This window comes from Oncorhynchus masou, chromosome 27 (assembly GCF_036934945.1).
Source record: "Oncorhynchus masou masou isolate Uvic2021 chromosome 27, UVic_Omas_1.1, whole genome shotgun sequence".
In the NCBI taxonomy this organism is placed as follows: domain Eukaryota; kingdom Metazoa; phylum Chordata; class Actinopteri; order Salmoniformes; family Salmonidae; genus Oncorhynchus; species Oncorhynchus masou.
This window is the reverse complement of record NC_088238.1, coordinates 65,015,944-65,036,206: the sequence shown is the minus strand read 5'-3', so window position 1 is coordinate 65,036,206 and position 20,263 is coordinate 65,015,944. Positions and strand designations below refer to the sequence as shown.

Sequence of the window (20,263 nt, the reverse complement as noted above, 5' to 3'; positions counted from 1 at the left end):
AGCGGTCGGGCAGACCACGTAGGCTCAGGTACCATCATCACCTCTCTCTGTGTTGTAGCAGTGGGCTGGATCTGGTGTCGTTCCATGGAGTCATATCCAAGAGGATCACCCTACAGAGAGGAACGACCACACACACTCCTACACAGAGAGGTACGGGACACACCCCTACACAGAGAGGTACAGGACACACCCCTACACAGAGAGGTACAGGACACACCCCTACACAGAGAGGTACGGGACACACCCCTACACAGAGAGGTACGACACACACCCCTACACAGAGAGGTACGGGACACACCCCTACACAGAGAGGTACGACACACACCCCTACACAGAGAGGTACGAGACACACCCCTACACAGAGAGGTACGACCACACACTCCCACACAGAGAGGTACGACCACACACTCCTACACAGAGAGGTACGACCACACACTCCTACACAGAGAGGTACGACCACACACTCCTACACAGAGAGGTACGACCACACACTCCTACACAGAGAGGTACGAGACACACTCCTACACAGAGAGGTACGAGACACACTCCTACACAGAGAGGTACGACACACACTCCTACACAGAGAGGTACGACCACACACTCCTACACAGAGAGGTACGACCACACACTCCTACACAGAGAGGTACGACCACACACCCCTACACAGAGAGGTACGACACACACTCCTACACAGAGAGGTACGACCACACACTCCTACACAGAGAGGTACGAGACACACTCCCGCACAGAGAGGTACGACCACACACCCCTACACAGAGAGGTACGACCACACACTCCTACACAGAGAGGTACGACCACACACTCCTACACAGAGAGGTACGACCACACACTCCTACACAGAGAGGTACGACCACACACTCCTACACAGAGAGGTACGAGACACACTCCTACACAGAGAGGTACGACCACACACCCCTACACAGAGAGGTACGACCACACACCCCTACACAGAGAGGTACGACACACACTCCTACACAGAGAGGTACGACCACACACTCCTACACAGAGAGGTACGAGACACACTCCTACACAGAGAGGTACGACCACACACCCCTACACAGAGAGGTACGACACACACTCCTGCACAGAGAGGTACGAGACACACTCCCGCACAGAGAGGTACGACCACACACTCCCGCACAGAGAGGTACGACCACACACTCCCGCACAGAGAGGTACGACCACACACTCCCGCACAGAGAGGTACGACCACACACTCCCGCACAGAGAGGTACGACCACACACTCCCGCACAGAGAGGTACGACCACACACTCCCGCACAGAGAGGTACGACCACACACTCCCGCACAGAGAGGTACGACCACACACTCCCGCACAGAGAGGTACGACCACACACTCCCGCACAGAGAGGTACGAGACACACCCCTGCACAGAGAGGTACGAGACACACCCCTGCACAGAGAGGTACGAGACACACCCCTGCACAGAGAGGTACGAGACACACCCCTGCACAGAGAGGTACGAGACACACCCCCGAACAGAGAGGTACGAAACACACCCCCGAACAGAGAGGTACGAAACACACCCCCGAACAGAGAGGTACGAGACACACCCCCGCACAGAGAGGTACGAGACACACTCCCGCACAGAGAGGTACGAGACACACTCCCGCACAGAGAGGTACGAGACACACTCCCGCACAGAGAGGTACGAGACACACTCCCGCACAGAGAGGTACGAGACACACTCCCGCACAGAGAGGTACGAGACACACTCCCGCACAGAGAGGTACGAGACACTCCCGCACAGAGAGGTACGAGACACACCCCCGCACAGAGAGGTACGAGACACACCCCCGCACAGAGAGGTACGAGACACACCCCCGCACAGAGAGGTACGAGACACACCCCCGCACAGAGAGGTACGAGACACACCCCCGCACAGAGAGGTACGAGACACACCCCCGCACAGAGAGGTACGAGACACACCCCCGCACAGAGAGGTACGAGACACACCCCCGCACAGAGAGGTACGAGACACACCCCCGCACAGAGAGGTACGAGACACACCCCCGCACAGAGAGGTACGAGACACACCCCCGCACAGAGAGGTACGAGACACACCCCCGCACAGAGAGGTACGAGACACACCCCCGCACAGAGAGGTACGAGACACACTCCTACACAGAGAGGTACGAGACACACTCCTGCACAGAGAGGTACGAGAGTAGCACTCTACTGACAGAGGTGAGAGAGAAGGCTGTGTGTTTTAACTGTATGGCTTTGTGTATATCAGGGCTGTAAACATGTTCCTGGATATCTACACTCCAGGAGGGTATCTCTCTCCAGGAACAGGGTTGGAGTTAAAACCTACAGGAGGGTCTCTCTCCAGGAACAGGGTTGGAGTTAAAACCTACAGGAGGGTCTCTCTCCAGGAACAGGGTTGGAGTTAAAACCTACAGGAGGGTCTCTCTCCAGGAACAGGGTTGGAGTTAAAACCTACAGGAGGGTCTCTCTCCAGGAACAGGGTTGGAGTTAAAACCTACAGGAGGGTCTCTCTCCAGGAACAGGGTTGGAGTTAAAACCTACAGGAGGGTTTCTCTCCAGGAACAGGGTTGGAGTTAAAACCTACAGGAGTGTCTCTCTCCAGGAACAGGGTTGGAGTTAAAACCTACAGGAGGGTCTCTCTCTCCAGGAACAGGGTTGGAGTTAAAACCTACAGGAGGGTTTCTCTCCAGCAACAGGGTTGGAGTTAAAACCTACAGGACAGTATCTCTCCAGGAACAGGGTTGGAGTTAAAACCTACAGGAGGGTCTCTCTCCAGGAACAGGGTTGGAGTTAAAACCTACAGGAGGGTCTCTCTCCAGGAACAGGGTTGTTCTGTGTGTTTGTGTTTTACCTGTGTGTTTGTGTTTTACCTGTGTGTTTGTGTTTGTATTTTACCTGTGTGTTTGTGTTTGTATTTTACCTGTGTGTTTGTATTTTACCTGTGTGTTTGTATTTTACCTGTGTGTTTGTGTTTTACCCGTGTGTTTGTGTTTTACCTGTGTGTTTGTGTTTGTGTTTTTCCTGTGTGTGTAGACGTGGAAGCAGGACTGAGTGTGAGGTTGACGGTGTGTGTGGAGCCCAGAGGGCGGAGCCTGCAGGTCTATTTGGACCTAAGCCTCACCCCCTACCCTCCCGGGCTGGTACCCGGAAACACTGTCCAGTTTACCAGCTTCCAACGCAGGCTATCACGGTAACACATCAAACACGCACACACACAGGCACACTGAGTACACCGAACATTGGGAACACCTTCCTAATATTGAGTTGCACCTCAGAACAGCCTCAACTAGTTGGGACAGGGACTCTACAAGGTGTTGAAAGCCTTCCACAGGGATGCTGGCCCATGTTGACTCTACAAGGTGTTGAAAGCCTTCCACAGGGATACTGGCCCATGTTGACTACAAGGTGTTGAAAGCCTTCCACAGGGATGCTGGCCCATGTTGACTCTACAAGGTGTTGAAAGCCTTCCACAGGGATACTGGCCCATGTTGACTCTACAAGGTGTTGAAAGCCTTCCACAGGGATGCTGGCCCATGTTGACTCTACAAGGTGTTGAAAGCCTTCCACAGGGATGCTGGTCCATGTTGACTCTACAAGGTGTTGAAAGCCTTCCACAGGGATGCTGGTCCATGTTGACTCTACAAGGTGTTGAAAGCCTTCCACAGGGATACTGGCCCATGTTGACTTCAGGGATACTGGCCCATGTTGACTCTACAAGGTGTTGAAAGCCTTCCACAGGGATACTGGCCCATCTTGACTCTACAAGGTGTTGAAAGCCTTCCACAGGGATGCTGGCCCATCTTGACTCTACAAGGTGTTGAAAGCCTTCCACAGGGATACTGGCCCATCTTGACTCTACAAGGTGTTGAAAGCCTTCCACAGGGATACTGGCCCATGTTGACTCTACAAGGTGTTGAAAGCCTTCCACAGGGATGCTGGCCCATGTTGACTCTACAAGGTGTTGAAAGCCTTCCACAGGGATGCTGGCCCATGTTGACTCTACAAGGTGTTGAAAGCCTTCCACAGGGATGCTGGCCCATGTTGACTCTACAAGGTGTTGAAAGCCTTCCACAGGGATGCTGGTCCATGTTGACTCTACAAGGTGTTGAAAGCCTTCCACAGGGATGCTGGCCCATGTTGACTCTACAAGGTGTTGAAAGCCTTCCACAGGGATGCTGGCCCATGTTGACTCTACAAGGTGTTGAAAGCCTTCCACAGGGATGCTGGCCCATGTTGACTCTACAAGGTGTTGAAAGCCTTCCACAGGGATGCTGGCCCATGTTGACTCTACAAGGTGTTGAAAGCCTTCCACAGGGATGCTGGCCCATGTTGACTCTACAAGGTGTTGAAAGCCTTCCACAGGGATGCTGGCCCATGTTGACTCTACAAGGTGTTGAAAGCCTTCCACAGGGATACTGGCCCATGTTGACTCTACAAGGTGTTGAAAGCCTTCCACAGTGATACTGGCCCATGTTGACTCTACAAGGTGTTGAAAGCCTTCCACAGGGATGCTGGCCCATGTTGACTCTACAAGGTGTTGAAAGCCTTCCACAGGGATGCTGGTCCATGTTGACTCTACAAGGTGTTGAAAGCGTTCCACGGGGATGCTGGCCCATGTTGACTCTACAAGGTGTTGAAAGCCTTCCACGGGGATACTGGCCCATGTTGACTCCAGGGATACTGGCCCATGTTGACTCTACAAGGTGTTGAAAGCCTTCCACAGGGATGCTGGCCCATGTTGACTCTACAAGGTGTTGAAAGCCTTCCACAGGGATGCTGGCCCATGTTGACTCTACAAGGTGTTGAAAGCCTTCCACAGGGATGCTGGCCCATGTTGACTCTACAAGGTGTTGAAAGCCTTCCACAGGGATGCTGGCCCATGTTGACTCTACAAGGTGTTGAAAGCCTTCCACAGGGATGCTGGCCCATGTTGACTCTACAAGGTGTTGAAAGCCTTCCACAGGGATACTGGCCCATGTTGACTCTACAAGGTGTTGAAAGCCTTCCACAGTGATACTGGCCCATGTTGACTCTACAAGGTGTTGAAAGCCTTCCACAGGGATGCTGGCCCATGTTGACTCTACAAGGTGTTGAAAGCCTTCCACAGGGATGCTGGTCCATGTTGACTCTACAAGGTGTTGAAAGCGTTCCACGGGGATGCTGGCCCATGTTGACTCTACAAGGTGTTGAAAGCCTTCCACGGGGATACTGGCCCATGTTGACTCCAGGGATACTGGCCCATGTTGACTCTACAAGGTGTTGAAAGCCTTCCACAGGGATGCTGGCCCATGTTGACTCTACAAGGTGTTGAAAGCCTTCCACAGGGATGCTGGTCCATGTTGACTCTACAAGGTGTTGAAAGCCTTCCACAGGGATGCTGGCCCATGTTGACTCTACAAGGTGTTGAAAGCCTTCCACAGGGATGCTGGCCCATGTTGACTCTACAAGGTGTTGAAAGCCTTCCACAGGGATGCTGGCCCATGTTGACTCTACAAGGTGTTGAAAGCCTTCCACAGGGATGCTGGCCCATGTTGACTCTACAAGGTGTTGAAAGCCTTCCACAGGGATGCTGGCCCATGTTGACTCTACAAGGTGTTGAAAGCCTTCCACAGGGATGCTGGCCCATGTTGACTCTACAAGGTGTTGAAAGCCTTCCACAGGGATACTGGCCCATGTTGACTCTACAAGGTGTTGAAAGCCTTCCACAGTGATACTGGCCCATGTTGACTCTACAAGGTGTTGAAAGCCTTCCACAGGGATGCTGGCCCATGTTGACTCTACAAGGTGTTGAAAGCCTTCCACAGGGATGCTGGTCCATGTTGACTCTACAAGGTGTTGAAAGCGTTCCACGGGGATGCTGGCCCATGTTGACTCTACAAGGTGTTGAAAGCCTTCCACGGGGATACTGGCCCATGTTGACTCTACAAGGTGTTGAAAGCGTTCCACAGGGATACTGGCCCATGTTGACTCCAGGGATACTGGCCCATGTTGACTCTACAAGGTGTTGAAAGCCTTCCACAGGGATGCTGGCCCATGTTGACTCCAGGGATACTGGCCCATGTTGACTCCAATGCTTCCCACAGTTGTCAAGTTGGCTGGATGTCCTTTGGGTGGTGGACCATTCTTGATAAACACAGGAAACTGTTGAGTATGAATAAAACCCAGCAGCGTTGCAGTTCTTGACACTCAACCAGTGGACCTGACACCTAAACCATACCCCATTCAAAGGGGCTTCAATATTTTGTCTTGCCCATTCACCCTCTGAATGGTACACAGACACAATCCATGTCTCAATTGTCTCAAGACTTAAAAATCCTTATTTAACTCATCTCCTCCCCTTAAAATAGGAGGTGTGTTGAAATAGGAGGTGTGTTAAAATAGGAGGTGTATTAAAATAGGAGGTGTATTAAAATGCTTCAGCCTAGCTTCAACAGAAAAGGTAGTCAGGTGCTGGACCTATTTTGTGTGTTTGTGTGTTGCAGGGTGGGAGGGGTGTATTGTCGTTCTGTCCCTGTCAGCTGTTTGACCATCATGGCCCTGGGAAAGACAGACACCCAGTGAGTCCTCTCTTCTCCTCCTCATCCACTCTACCTCTTCTCCTCCTCATCCACTCTACCTCTTCTCCTCCTCATCCACTCTACCTCTTCTCCTCCTCATCCACTCTACCTCCTCTCCTCCTCATCCACTCTACCTCTTCTCCTCCTCATCCACTCTACCTCCTCTCCTCCTCATCCACTCTACCTCCTCTCCTCCTCCTTCACTCTACCTCCTCTCCTCCTCATCCACTCTACCTCCTCTCCTCCTCATCCACTCTACCTCCTCTCCTCCTCCTTCACTCTACCTCCTCTCCTCCTCATCCACTCTACCTCCTCTCCTCCTCCTTCACTCTACCTCCTCTCCTCATCCACTCTGCCTCCTCTCCTCCTCATTCACTCTACCTCCTCTCCTCCTCATCCACTCTACCTCCTCTCCTCCTCATCCACTCTACCTCCTCTCCTCCTCCTTCACTCTACCTCCTCTCCTCCTCCACTCTACCTCCTCTTCTCCTCCTCCACTCTACCTCCTCTCCTCCTCATCCACTCTACCTCCTCTCCTCCTCATCCACTCTACCTCCTCTCCTCCTCATCCACTCTACCTCCTCTCCTCCTCATCCACTCTACCTCCTCTCCTCCTCCTTCACTCTACCTCCTCTCCTCCTCATTCACTCTACCTCCTCTCCTCCTCATCCACTCTACCTCCTCTCCTCCTCATCCACTCTACCTCCTCTCCTCCTCCTTCACTCTACCTCTTCTCCTCCTCATCCACTCTACCTCCTCTCCTCCTCATCCACTCTACCTCCTCTCCTCCTCATCCACTCTACCTCCTCTCCTCCTCCTTCACTCTACCTCCTCTCCTCCTCCTTCACTCTACCTCCTCTCCTCCTCCTTCACTCTACCTCCTCTCCTCCTCCTTCACTCTACCTCCTCTCCTCCTCATTCACTCTACCTCCTCTCCTCCTCATCCACTCTACCTCCTCTCCTCCTCATCCACTCTACCTCCTCTCCTCCTCCTTCACTCTACCTCTTCTCCTCATCCACTCTACCTCCTCTCCTCCTCCACTCTACCTCCTCTCCTCTTCTCTCTGTATTATAACAGTCTCTTCTCTCTGTATTATAACAGTCTCTTCTCTCTGTATTATAACAGTCTCTTCTCTCTGTATTATAACAGTCTCTTCTCTCTGTATTATAACAGTCTCTTCTCTCTGTATTATAACAGTCTCTTCTCTCTGTATTGTAACAGTCTCTTCTCTCTGTATTGTAACAGTCTCTTCTCTCTGTATTGTAACAGTATCATAACCGTCTCTTATCTCCTTTTCCTCTTCCTTATCCTTCTCCAGGTCATGTGACTCTCCTCCTCCCATGATCCTCTTGGGTGTGTGGGCATTGGCAGGGGCAGAGCAGTGCATTTTGGGCCAGGTCAGAGGTCATGTGGTGTGTGTTCTCTACCTGCAGCTGCAGTGGACTTGTTCTCTGTGTGGCAGTATATACACACAGGTACAGAAACACCGCATACACACACACACACACACACACACACACAGAGTCAGTGTCCGTCTGTGGTTAGTGATCAGGAGTTCAGAGTCTTCGGAAAGGTCATACCAGGTCACACAGCTAACTCTCTCTCTCTTACCTATAGGAGAGGTGTACTCGGTCTCAGCCTCCCTGTACTTCTACCTCTGCTGTGTTTCAGGCCGAAGCCAAGTGAGTTAACAAGTTTATTGTGTGTGTTGGGGTGTGTGTTTGCATATTTGTGTGAGTTAATCACGTGTGTGTGTGTGTGTGTGTGTGTGTGTGTGTGTGTGCGTGCGTACAGGGCAGCTGTAGAGGATGGCAGTGGAGAGGCCCATATTTGGTTCTCCTGTCCAGTAATTTCCGGTTTACTGGGGTTAGCCATGCCCCAGTGGGAAGGGCTTCAGAGGTCACTGAGGGTCAGAGGTCACCTTAGGGTCTACACACGGGGGCGGAGCATGGTAAGGTCACTTAATCAATCAATCACTTTTTGTATGTCCTTCTTGTGGGCACTTTATTGAGTCTGAAATGGCACCCTGTCCCTTATATAACATGTTATGAGTCTGAAATGGCACCCTGTCCCTTATATAACATGTCTTCAGTCTGAAATGGCACCCTGTCCCTTATATAACATGTCTTCAGTCTGAAATGGCACCCTGTCCCTTATATAACATGTCTTCAGTCTGAAATGGCACCCTGTCCCTTATATAACATGTCTTCAGTCTGAAATGGCACCCTGTCCCTTATATAACATGTCTTCAGTCTGAAATGGCACCCTGTCCCTTATATAACATGTTATGAGTCTGAAATGGCACCCTGTCCCTTATATAACATGTCTTCAGTCTGAAATGGCACCCTGTCCCTTATATAACATGTCTTCAGTCTGAAATGGCACCCTGTCCCTTATATAACATGTATTCAGTCTGAAATGGCACCCTGTCCCTTATATAACATGTCTTCAGTCTGAAATGGCACCCTGTCCCTTATATAACATGTCTTCAGTCTGAAATGGCACCCTGTCCCTTATATAACATGTCTTCAGTCTGAAATGGCACCCTGTCCCTTATATAACATGTCTTCAGTCTGAAATGGCACCCTGTCCCTTATATAACATGTTATGAGTCTGAAATGGCACCCTGTCCCTTATATAACATGTTATGAGTCTGACATGGCACCCTGTCCCTTATATAACATGTTATGAGTCTGACATGGCACCCTGTCCCTTATATAACATGTCTTCAGTCTGACATGGCACCCTGTCCCTTATATAACATGTCTTCAGTCTGAAATGGCACCCTGTCCCTTATATAACATGTCTTCAGTCTGAAATGGCACCCTGTCCCTTATATAACATGTTATGAGTCTGAAATGGCACCCTGTCCCTTATATAACATGTCTTCAGTCTGAAATGGCACCCTGTCCCTTATATAACATGTCTTCAGTCTGAAATGACACCCTGTCCCTTATATAACATGTTATGAGTCTGAAATGGCACCCTGTCCCTTATATAACATGTTATGAGTCTGAAATGGCACCCTGTCCCTTATATAACATGTCTTCAGTCTGACATGGCACCCTGTCCCTTATATAACATGTTATGAGTCTGAAATGGCACCCTGTCCCTTATATAACATGTTATGAGTCTGAAATGGCACCCTGTCCCTTATATAACATGTCTTCAGTCTGAAATGGCACCCTGTCCCTTATATAACATGTCTTCAGTCTGAAATGGCACCCTGTCCCTTATATAACATGTCTTCAGTCTGAAATGGCACCCTGGCCCATTATATAACATGTTATGAGTCTGAAATGGCACCCTGTCCCTTATATAACATGTCTTCAGTCTGACATGGCACCCTGTCCCTTATATAACATGTCTTCAGTCTGAAATGGCACCCTGTCCCTTATATAACATGTCTTCAGTCTGAAATGGCACCCTGTCCCTTATATAACATGTCTTCAGTCTGAAATGGCACCCTGTCCCTTATATAACATGTCTTCAGTCTGAAATGGCACCCTGTCCCTTATATAACATGTCTTCAGTCTGACATGGCACCCTGTCCCTTATATAACATGTTATGAGTCTGAAATGGCACCCTGTCCCTTATATAACATGTCTTCAGTCTGAAATGGCACCCTGTCCCTTATATAACATGTCTTCAGTCTGAAATGGCACCCTGTCCCTTATATAACATGTCTTCAGTCTGAAATGGCACCCTGTCCCTTATATAACATGTTATGAGTCTGAAATGGCACCCTGTCCCTTATATAACATGTCTTCAGTCTGAAATGGCACCCTGTCCCTTATATAACATGTTATGAGTCTGAAATGGCACCCTGTCCCTTATATAACATGTCTTCAGTCTGAAATGGCACCCTGTCCCTTATATAACATGTTATGAGTCTGAAATGGCACCCTGTCCCTTATATAACATGTCTTCAGTCTGAAATGGCACCCTGTCCCATATATAACATGTTATGAGTCTGAAATGGCACCCTGTCCCTTATATAACACGTCTTCAGTCTGAAATGGCACCCTGTCCCTTATATAACATGTTATGAGTCTGAAATGGCACCCTGTCCCTTATATAACATGTCTTCAGTCTGAAATGGCACCCTGTCCCTTATATAACATGTTATGAGTCTGAAATGGCACCCTGTCCCTTATATAACATGTTATGAGTCTGAAATGGCACCCTGTCCCTTATATAACATGTCTTCAGTCTGAAATGGCACCCTGTCCCATATATAACATGTTATGAGTCTGAAATGGCACCCTGTCCCTTATATAACACGTCTTCAGTCTGAAATGGCACCCTGTCCCTTATATAACATGTTATGAGTCTGAAATGGCACCCTGTCCCTTATATAACATGTCTTCAGTCTGAAATGGCACCCTGTCCCTTATATAACATGTTATGAGTCTGAAATGGCACCCTGTCCCTTATATAACATGTTATGAGTCTGAAATGGCACCCTGTCCCTTATATAACGTGTCTTCAGTCTGAAATGGCACCCTGTCCCTTATATAACATGTCTTCAGTCTGAAATAGCACCCTGTCCCTTATATAACATGTCTTCAGTCTGAAATGGCACCCTGTCCCTTATATAACGTGTCTTCAGTCTGAAATGGCACCCTGTCCCTTATATAACATGTCTTCAGTCTGAAATGGCACCCTGTCCCTTATATAACATGTCTTCAGTCTGACATGGCACCCTGTCCCTTATATAACATGTTATGAGTCTGAAATGGCACCCTGTCCCTTATATAACATGTCTTCAGTCTGAAATGGCACCCTGTCCCTTATATAACATGTCTTCAGTCTGAAATGGCACCCTGTCCCATATATAACATGTCTTCAGTCTGAAATGGCACCCTGTCCCTTATATAACATGTCTTCAGTCTGAAATGGCACCCTGTCCCTTATATAACATGTCTTCAGTCTGAAATGGCACCCTGTCCCTTATATAACATGTCTTCAGTCTGAAATGGCACCCTGTCCCTTATATAACATGTCTTCAGTCTGAAATGGCACCCTGTCCCTTATATAACATGTCTTCAGTCTGACATGGCACCCTGTCCCCTATATAACATGTCTTCAGTCTGACATGGCACCCTGTCCCTTATATAACATGTTATGAGTCTGACATGGCACCCTGTCCCTTATATAACATGTCTTCAGTCTGAAATGGCACCCTGTCCCTTATATAACATGTTATGAGTCTGAAATGGCACCCTGTCCCATATATAACATGTCTTCAGTCTGACATGGCACCCTGTCCCTTATATAACATGTTATGAGTCTGACATGGCACCCTGTCCCTTATATAACATGTCTTCAGTCTGAAATGGCACCCTGTCCCTTATATAACATGTTATGAGTCTGAAATGGCACCCTGTCCCTTATATAACATGTTATGAGTCTGACATGGCACCCTGTCCCTTATATAACATGTTATGAGTCTGACATGGCACCCTGTCCCTTATATAACATGTTATGAGTCTGACATGGCACCCTGTCCCTTATATAACATGTCTTCAGTCTGAAATGGCACCCTGTCCCTTATATAACATGTCTTCAGTCTGAAATGGCACCCTGTCCCTTATATAACATGTCTTCAGTCTGAAATGGCACCCTGTCCCTTATATAACATGTTATGAGTCTGAAATGGCACCCTGTCCCTTATATAACATGTCTTCAGTCTGAAATGGCACCCTGTCCCTTATATAACATGTCTTCAGTCTGAAATGGCACCCTGTCCCTTATATAACATGTCTTCAGTCTGACATGGCACCCTGTCCCTTATATAACATGTCTTCAGTCTGAAATGGCACCCTGTCCCATATATAACATGTCTTCAGTCTGACATGGCACCCTGTCCCTTATATAACATGTCTTCAGTCTGAAATGGCACCCTGTCCCTTATATAACATGTCTTCAGTCTGAAATGGCACCCTGTCCCTTATATAACATGTCTTCAGTCTGAAATGGCACCCTGTCCCTTATATAACATGTCTTCAGTCTGAAATGGCACCCTGTCCCTTATATAACATGTCTTCAGTCTGAAATGGCACCCTGTCCCTTATATAACATGTTATGAGTCTGAAATGGCACCCTGTCCCTTATATAACATGTCTTCAGTCTGAAATGGCACCCTGTCCCTTATATAACATGTCTTCAGTCTGAAATGGCACCCTGTCCCTTATATAACATGTCTTCAGTCTGAAATGGCACCCTGTCCCTTATATAACATGTTATGAGTCTGAAATGGCACCCTGTCCCTTATATAACATGTTATGAGTCTGAAATGGCACCCTGTCCCTTATATAACATGTCTTCAGTCTGAAATGGCACCCTGTCCCTTATATAACATGTTATGAGTCTGAAATGGCACCCTGTCCCTTATATAACATGTTATGAGTCTGAAATGGCACCCTGTCCCTTATATAACATGTCTTCAGTCTGAAATGGCACCCTGTCCCATATATAACATGTTATGAGTCTGAAATGGCACCCTGTCCCTTATATAACATGTCTTCAGTCTGAAATGGCACCCTGTCCCTTATATAACATGTCTTCAGTCTGAAATGGCACCCTGTCCCTTATATAACACGTCTTCAGTCTGAAATGGCACCCTGTCCCTTATATAACATGTTATGAGTCTGAAATGGCACCCTGTCCCTTATATAACATGTTATGAGTCTGAAATGGCACCCTGTCCCTTATATAACATGTTATGAGTCTGAAATGGCACCCTGTCCCTTATATAACGTGTCTTCAGTCTGAAATGGCACCCTGTCCCTTATATAACATGTCTTCAGTCTGAAATAGCACCCTGTCCCTTATATAACATGTCTTCAGTCTGAAATGGCACCCTGTCCCTTATATAACGTGTCTTCAGTCTGAAATGGCACCCTGTCCCTTATATAACATGTCTTCAGTCTGAAATGGCACCCTGTCCCTTATATAACATGTCTTCAGTCTGACATGGCACCCTGTCCCTTATATAACATGTTATGAGTCTGAAATGGCACCCTGTCCCTTATATAACATGTCTTCAGTCTGAAATGGCACCCTGTCCCTTATATAACATGTCTTCAGTCTGAAATGGCACCCTGTCCCTTATATAACATGTCTTCAGTCTGAAATGGCACCCTGTCCCATATATAACATGTCTTCAGTCTGAAATGGCACCCTGTCCCTTATATAACATGTCTTCAGTCTGAAATGGCACCCTGTCCCTTATATAACATGTCTTCAGTCTGAAATGGCACCCTGTCCCTTATATAACATGTCTTCAGTCTGAAATGGCACCCTGTCCCATATATAACATGTCTTCAGTCTGACATGGCACCCTGTCCCTTATATAACATGTTATGAGTCTGACATGGCACCCTGTCCCTTATATAACATGTCTTCAGTCTGAAATGGCACCCTGTCCCTTATATAACATGTCTTCAGTCTGAAATGGCACCCTGTCCCTTATATAACATGTTATGAGTCTGAAATGGCACCCTGTCCCTTATATAACATGTTATGAGTCTGACATGGCACCCTGTCCCTTATATAACATGTTATGAGTCTGACATGGCACCCTGTCCCTTATATAACATGTCTTCAGTCTGACATGGCACCCTGTCCCTTATATAACATGTTATGAGTCTGAAATGGCACCCTGTCCCTTATATAACATGTTATGAGTCTGAAATGGCACCCTGTCCCTTATATAACATGTTATGAGTCTGAAATGGCACCCTGTCCCTTATATAACATGTTATGAGTCTGAAATGGCACCCTGTCCCTTATATAACATGTCTTCAGTCTGAAATGGCACCCTGTCCCTTATATAACATGTCTTCAGTCTGACATGGCACCCTGTCCCTTATATAACATGTTATGAGTCTGACATGGCACCCTGTCCCTTATATAACATGTCTTCAGTCTGAAATAGCACCCTGTCCCTTATATAACATGTCTTCAGTCTGAAATGGCACCCTGTCCCTTATATAACATGTCTTCAGTATGAAATAGCACCCTGTCCCTTATATAACATGTCTTCAGTCTGAAATGGCACCCTGTCCCTTATATAACATGTTATGAGTCTGAAATGGCACCCTGTCCCTTATATAACATGTCTTCAGTCTGAAATGGCACCCTGTCCCTTATATAACATGTTATGAGTCTGAAATGGCACCCTGTCCCTTATATAACATGTCTTCAGTCTGAAATGGCACCCTGTCCCTTATATAACATGTCTTCAGTCTGAAATGGCACCCTGTCCCTTATATAACATGTCTTCAGTCTGAAATGGCACCCTGTCCCTTATATAACATGTCTTCAGTCTGAAATGGCACCCTGTCCCTTATATAACATGTTATGAGTCTGAAATGGCACCCTGTCCCTTATATAACATGTCTTCAGTCTGAAATGACACCCTGTCCCTTATATAACATGTCTTCAGTCTGACATGGCACCCTGTCCCTTATATAACATGTCTTCAGTCTGAAATGGCACCCTGTCCCTTATATAACATGTTATGAGTCTGAAATGGCACCCTGTCCCTTATATAACATGTTATGAGTCTGAAATGGCACCCTGTCCCTTATATAACATGTCTTCAGTCTGAAATGGCACCCTGTCCCATATATAACATGTCTTCAGTCTGACATGGCACCCTGTCCCTTATATAACATGTCTTCAGTCTGAAATGGCACCCTGTCCCTTATATAACATGTCTTCAGTCTGAAATGGCACCCTGTCCCTTATATAACATGTCTTCAGTCTGAAATGGCACCCTGTCCCTTATATAACATGTCTTCAGTCTGAAATGGCACCCTGTCCCTTATATAACATGTCTTCAGTCTGAAATGGCACCCTGTCCCTTATATAACATGTCTTCAGTCTGAAATGGCACCCTGTCCCTTATATAACATGTTATGAGTCTGACATGGCACCCTGTCCCTTATATAACATGTCTTCAGTCTGAAATGGCACCCTGTCCATTATATAACATGTCTTCAGTCTGAAATGGCACCCTGTCCCTTATATAACATGTTATGAGTCTGAAATGGCACCCTGTCCCTTATATAACATGTTATGAGTCTGAAATGGCACCCTGTCCCTTATATAACATGTCTTCAGTCTGAAATGGCACCCTGTCCCTTATATAACATGTTATGAGTCTGACATGGCACCCTGTCCCTTATATAACATGTTATGAGTCTGAAATGGCACCCTGTCCCTTATATAACATGTCTTCAGTCTGAAATGGCACCCTGTCCCTTATATAACATGTCTTCAGTCTGAAATGGCACCCTGTCCCTTATATAACATGTTATGAGTCTGACATGGCACCCTGTCCCTTATATAACATGTTATGAGTCTGAAATGGCACCCTGTCCCTTATATAACATGTCTTCAGTCTGAAATGGCACCCTGTCCCTTATATAACATGTCTTCAGTCTGAAATGGCACCCTGTCCCTTATATAACATGTCTTCAGTCTGAAATGGCACCCTGTCCCTTATATAACATGTTATGAGTCTGAAATGGCACCCTGTCCCTTATATAACATGTCTTCAGTCTGAAATGGCACCCTGTCCCTTATATAACATGTCTTCAGTCTGAAATGGCACCCTGTCCCATATATAACATGTTATGAGTCTGAAATGGCACCCTGTCCCTTATATAACATGTCTTCAGTCTGAAATGGCACCCTGTCCCTTATATAACATGTTATGAGTCTGAAATGGCACCCTGTCCCTTATATAACATGTCTTCAGTCTGAAATGGCACCCTGTCCCTTATATAACATGTCTTCAGTCTGAAATGGCACCCTGTCCCTTATATAACATGTCTTCAGTCTGAAATGGCACCCTGTCCCTTATATAACATGTCTTCAGTCTGAAATGGCACCCTGTCCCTTATATAACATGTTATGAGTCTGACATGGCACCCTGTCCCTTATATAACATGTCTTCAGTCTGAAATGGCACCCTGTCCCTTATATAACATGTCTTCAGTCTGAAATGGCACCCTGTCCCTTATATAACATGTTATGAGTCTGAAATGGCACCCTGTCCCTTATATAACATGTTATGAGTCTGAAATGGCACCCTGTCCCTTATATAACATGTCTTCAGTCTGAAATGGCACCCTGTCCCTTATATAACATGTTATGAGTCTGAAATGGCACCCTGTCCCTTATATAACATGTTATGAGTCTGAAATGGCACCCTGTCCCTTATATAACATGTCTTCAGTCTGAAATGGCACCCTGTCCCTTATATAACATGTCTTCAGTCTGAAATGGCACCCTGTCCCTTATATAACATGTCTTCAGTCTGAAATGGCACCCTGTCCCTTATATAACATGTCTTCAGTCTGAAATGGCACCCTGTCCCTTATATAACATGTCTTCAGTCTGAAATGTCACCCTGTCCCTTATATAACATGTCTTCAGTCTGACATGGCACCCTGTCCCTTATATAACATGTCTTCAGTCTGAAATGGCACCCTGTCCCTTATATAACATGTTATGAGTCTGAAATGGCACCCTGTCCCTTATATAACATGTCTTCAGTCTGAAATGGCACCCTGTCCCTTATATAACATGTCTTCAGTCTGAAATGGCACCCTGTCCCTTATATAACATGTTATGAGTCTGAAATGGCACCCTGTCCCTTATATAACATGTCTTCAGTCTGAAATGGCACCCTGTCCCTTATATAACATGTCTTCAGTCTGAAATGGCACCCTGTCCCTTATATAACATGTCTTCAGTCTGAAATGGCACCCTGTCCCTTATATAACATGTTATGAGTCTGAAATGGCACCCTGTCCCTTATATAACATGTTATGAGTCTGAAATGGCACCCTGTCCCTTATATAACATGTCTTCAGTCTGAAATGGCACCCTGTCCCTTATATAACATGTTATGAGTCTGAAATGGCACCCTGTCCCTTATATAACATGTTATGAGTCTGAAATGGCACCCTGTCCCTTATATAACATGTCTTCAGTCTGACATGGCACCCTGTCCCTTATATAACATGTTATGAGTCTGACATGGCACCCTGTCCCTTATATAACATGTCTTCAGTCTGAAATGGCACCCTGTCCCTTATATAACATGTTATGAGTCTGAAATGGCACCCTGTCCCTTATATAACATGTCTTCAGTCTGAAATGGCACCCTGTCCCTTATATAACATGTCTTCAGTCTGAAATGGCACCCTGTCCCTTATATAACATGTCTTCAGTCTGAAATGGCACCCTGTCCCTTATATAACATGTTATGAGTCTGAAATGGCACCCTGTCCCTTATATAACATGTCTTCAGTCTGAAATGGCACCCTGTCCCTTATATAACATGTTATGAGTCTGAAATGGCACCCTGTCCCTTATATAACATGTCTTCAGTCTGAAATGGCACCCTGTCCCTTATATAACATGTTATGAGTCTGAAATGGCACCCTGTCCCTTATATAATATATCTTCAGTCTGAAATGGCACCCTGTCCCTTATATAACATGTCTTCAGTATGAAATGGCACCCTGTCCCTTATATAACATGTCTTCAGTCTGACATGGCACCCTGTCCCTTATATAACATGTTATGAGTCTGAAATGGCACCCTGTCCCTTATATAACATGTTATGAGTCTGACATGGCACCCTGTCCCTTATATAACACGTTATGTTTGTGTAGGTGTGTGATGTGGACGCTGACGACCCTCTCTTCCAGTACCTGTCCTGTGTGTGTAGCAGCAGCACTGTGTGTCGCCCCCTAACTCTCATCTGCACACTACACACACGTTCACACACACCTGCTGCACGCAGAGAGGGTGAGTTCACACACACGCACACGGGTATGCACTCCATGACCTCTCAGATACACACATTCAGTTCACCCACGTGTGTATATGTGTTTGCAGACTCTGCCCAGCTGAAGAGGTTTACCCGAGGAGACAGAGAGTTTGTGACTCGGATGCCCCCCCCTCTCCAACTCACCTGTACACACATCCTGGAGGAGAGAGAGCGGGACTGAGAGAGCGATAGGGAGACAGAGAGCGATAGGGAGACTGAGAGAGCGATAGGGAGTCTGAGAGAGCGATAGGGAGACTGAGAGAGCGATAGGGAGACAGAGAGAGCGATAGGGAGACTGAGAGAGCGATAGGGAGACTGAGAGAGCGATAGGGAGACTGAGAGAGCGATAGGGAGACTGAGAGAGCGATAGGGAGACTGAGAGAGCGATAGGGAGACAGAGAGAGCGATAGGGAGACTGAGAGAGCGATAGGGAGACTGAGAGAGCGATAGGGAGACTGAGAGAGCGATAGGGAGACTGAGAGAGCGATAGGGAGACTGAGAGAGCGATAGGGAGACTGAGAGAGCGATAGGGAGACTGAGAGAGCGATAGGGAGACTGAGAGAGCGATAGGGAGACTGAGAGAGCGATAGGGAGACAGAGAGCGATAGGGAGACTGAGAGAGCGATAGGGAGACTGAGAGAGCGATAGGGAGTCAGAGAGAGCGATAGGGAGACAGAGAGCGATAGGGAGACAGAGAGCGATAGGGAGACTGAGAGAGCGATAGGGAGACTGAGAGAGCGATAGGGAGACTGAGAGAGCGATAGGGAGACTGAGAGAGCGATAGGGAGACTGAGAGAGCGATAGGGAGACTGAGAGAGCGATAGGGAGACTGAGAGAGCGATAGGGAGACAGAGAGCGATAGGGAGACTGAGAGAGCGATAGGGAGACAGAGAGCGATAGGGAGTCTGAGAGAGCGATAGGGAGACTGAGAGAGCGATAGGGAGACTGAGAGAGCGATAGGGAGACTGAGAGAGCGATAGGGAGACTGAGAGAGCGATAGGGAGACTGAGAGAGCGATAGGGAGACTGAGAGAGCGATGGGGAGACAGAGAGCGATGGGGAGACAGAGAGCGATAGGGAGTCTGAGAGAGCGATAGGGAGACTGAGAGAGCGATAGGGAGTCTGAGAGAGCGATAGGGAGACAGAGAGCGATAGGGAGACTGAGAGAGCGATAGGGAGACTGAGAGAGCGATGGGGAGACAGAGAGCGATGGGGAGACAGAGAGCGATGGGGAGACAGAGAGAGCGATAGTGAGTCTGAGAGAGCGATAGTGAGTCTGAGAGAGCGATAGGGAGACTGAGAGAGCGATAGGGAGTCTGAGAGAGATAGGGAGACTGAGAGAGCGATAGGGAGACTGAGAGAGCGATAGGGAGACAGAGAGCGATAGGGAGACAGAGAGAGCGATAGGGAGACAGAGAGCGAGCGAGGGAGCGAGATACTTGGGGACTGAGGGAGAGCGAGGGACTGAGGGAGAGCGAGGGACTTGGGGAGCGAGAGGGAGGGACAGAGCTAGGGGGGGAGAGAGGGATACAGACATGGAGAGAGGGAAACTGTTTATGTAATCAAATGTTGATCTGTTAATAAATGTTTTCATTTTTCCTGCGTGTGTTTGCTTCTCATCTCTGCCTCACATTCTGTCTAAACAGACAGACAGCAGTAGGAGGACCAAACATACACACACACCTGGTCCATCGATTAGCCTGGTTCCTCTCTAGGTTTCTTCCTAGGTTTTGGCCTTTCTAGGGAGTTTTTCCTAACCACCGTGCTTCTACACCTGCATTGCTTGCTGTTTGGGGTTTTAGGCTGGGTTTCTGTACAG

The 20,263-nt window shown here is 47.5% G+C and overlaps 1 protein-coding gene across 1 annotated transcript in view; it reads left to right on the top strand.

The window, feature by feature from the left end:
* The window catches only part of ctc1 (CTS telomere maintenance complex component 1), a 55,312-nt gene extending 35,332 nt beyond the window's left edge, over positions 1 to 19,980 (top strand). Inside the window, 8 exon segments of the mRNA XM_064940880.1 lie at positions 59 to 150; positions 3,063 to 3,219; positions 6,512 to 6,586; positions 7,906 to 8,062; positions 8,205 to 8,269; positions 8,382 to 8,538; positions 18,288 to 18,423; positions 18,514 to 19,980. Of these exon segments, the coding sequence (XP_064796952.1) occupies positions 59 to 150; positions 3,063 to 3,219; positions 6,512 to 6,586; positions 7,906 to 8,062; positions 8,205 to 8,269; positions 8,382 to 8,538; positions 18,288 to 18,423; positions 18,514 to 18,626 (952 nt within the window). The 3' untranslated portion in view covers positions 18,627 to 19,980.
* The last annotated feature ends 283 nt before the right edge of the window (positions 19,981 to 20,263 follow it).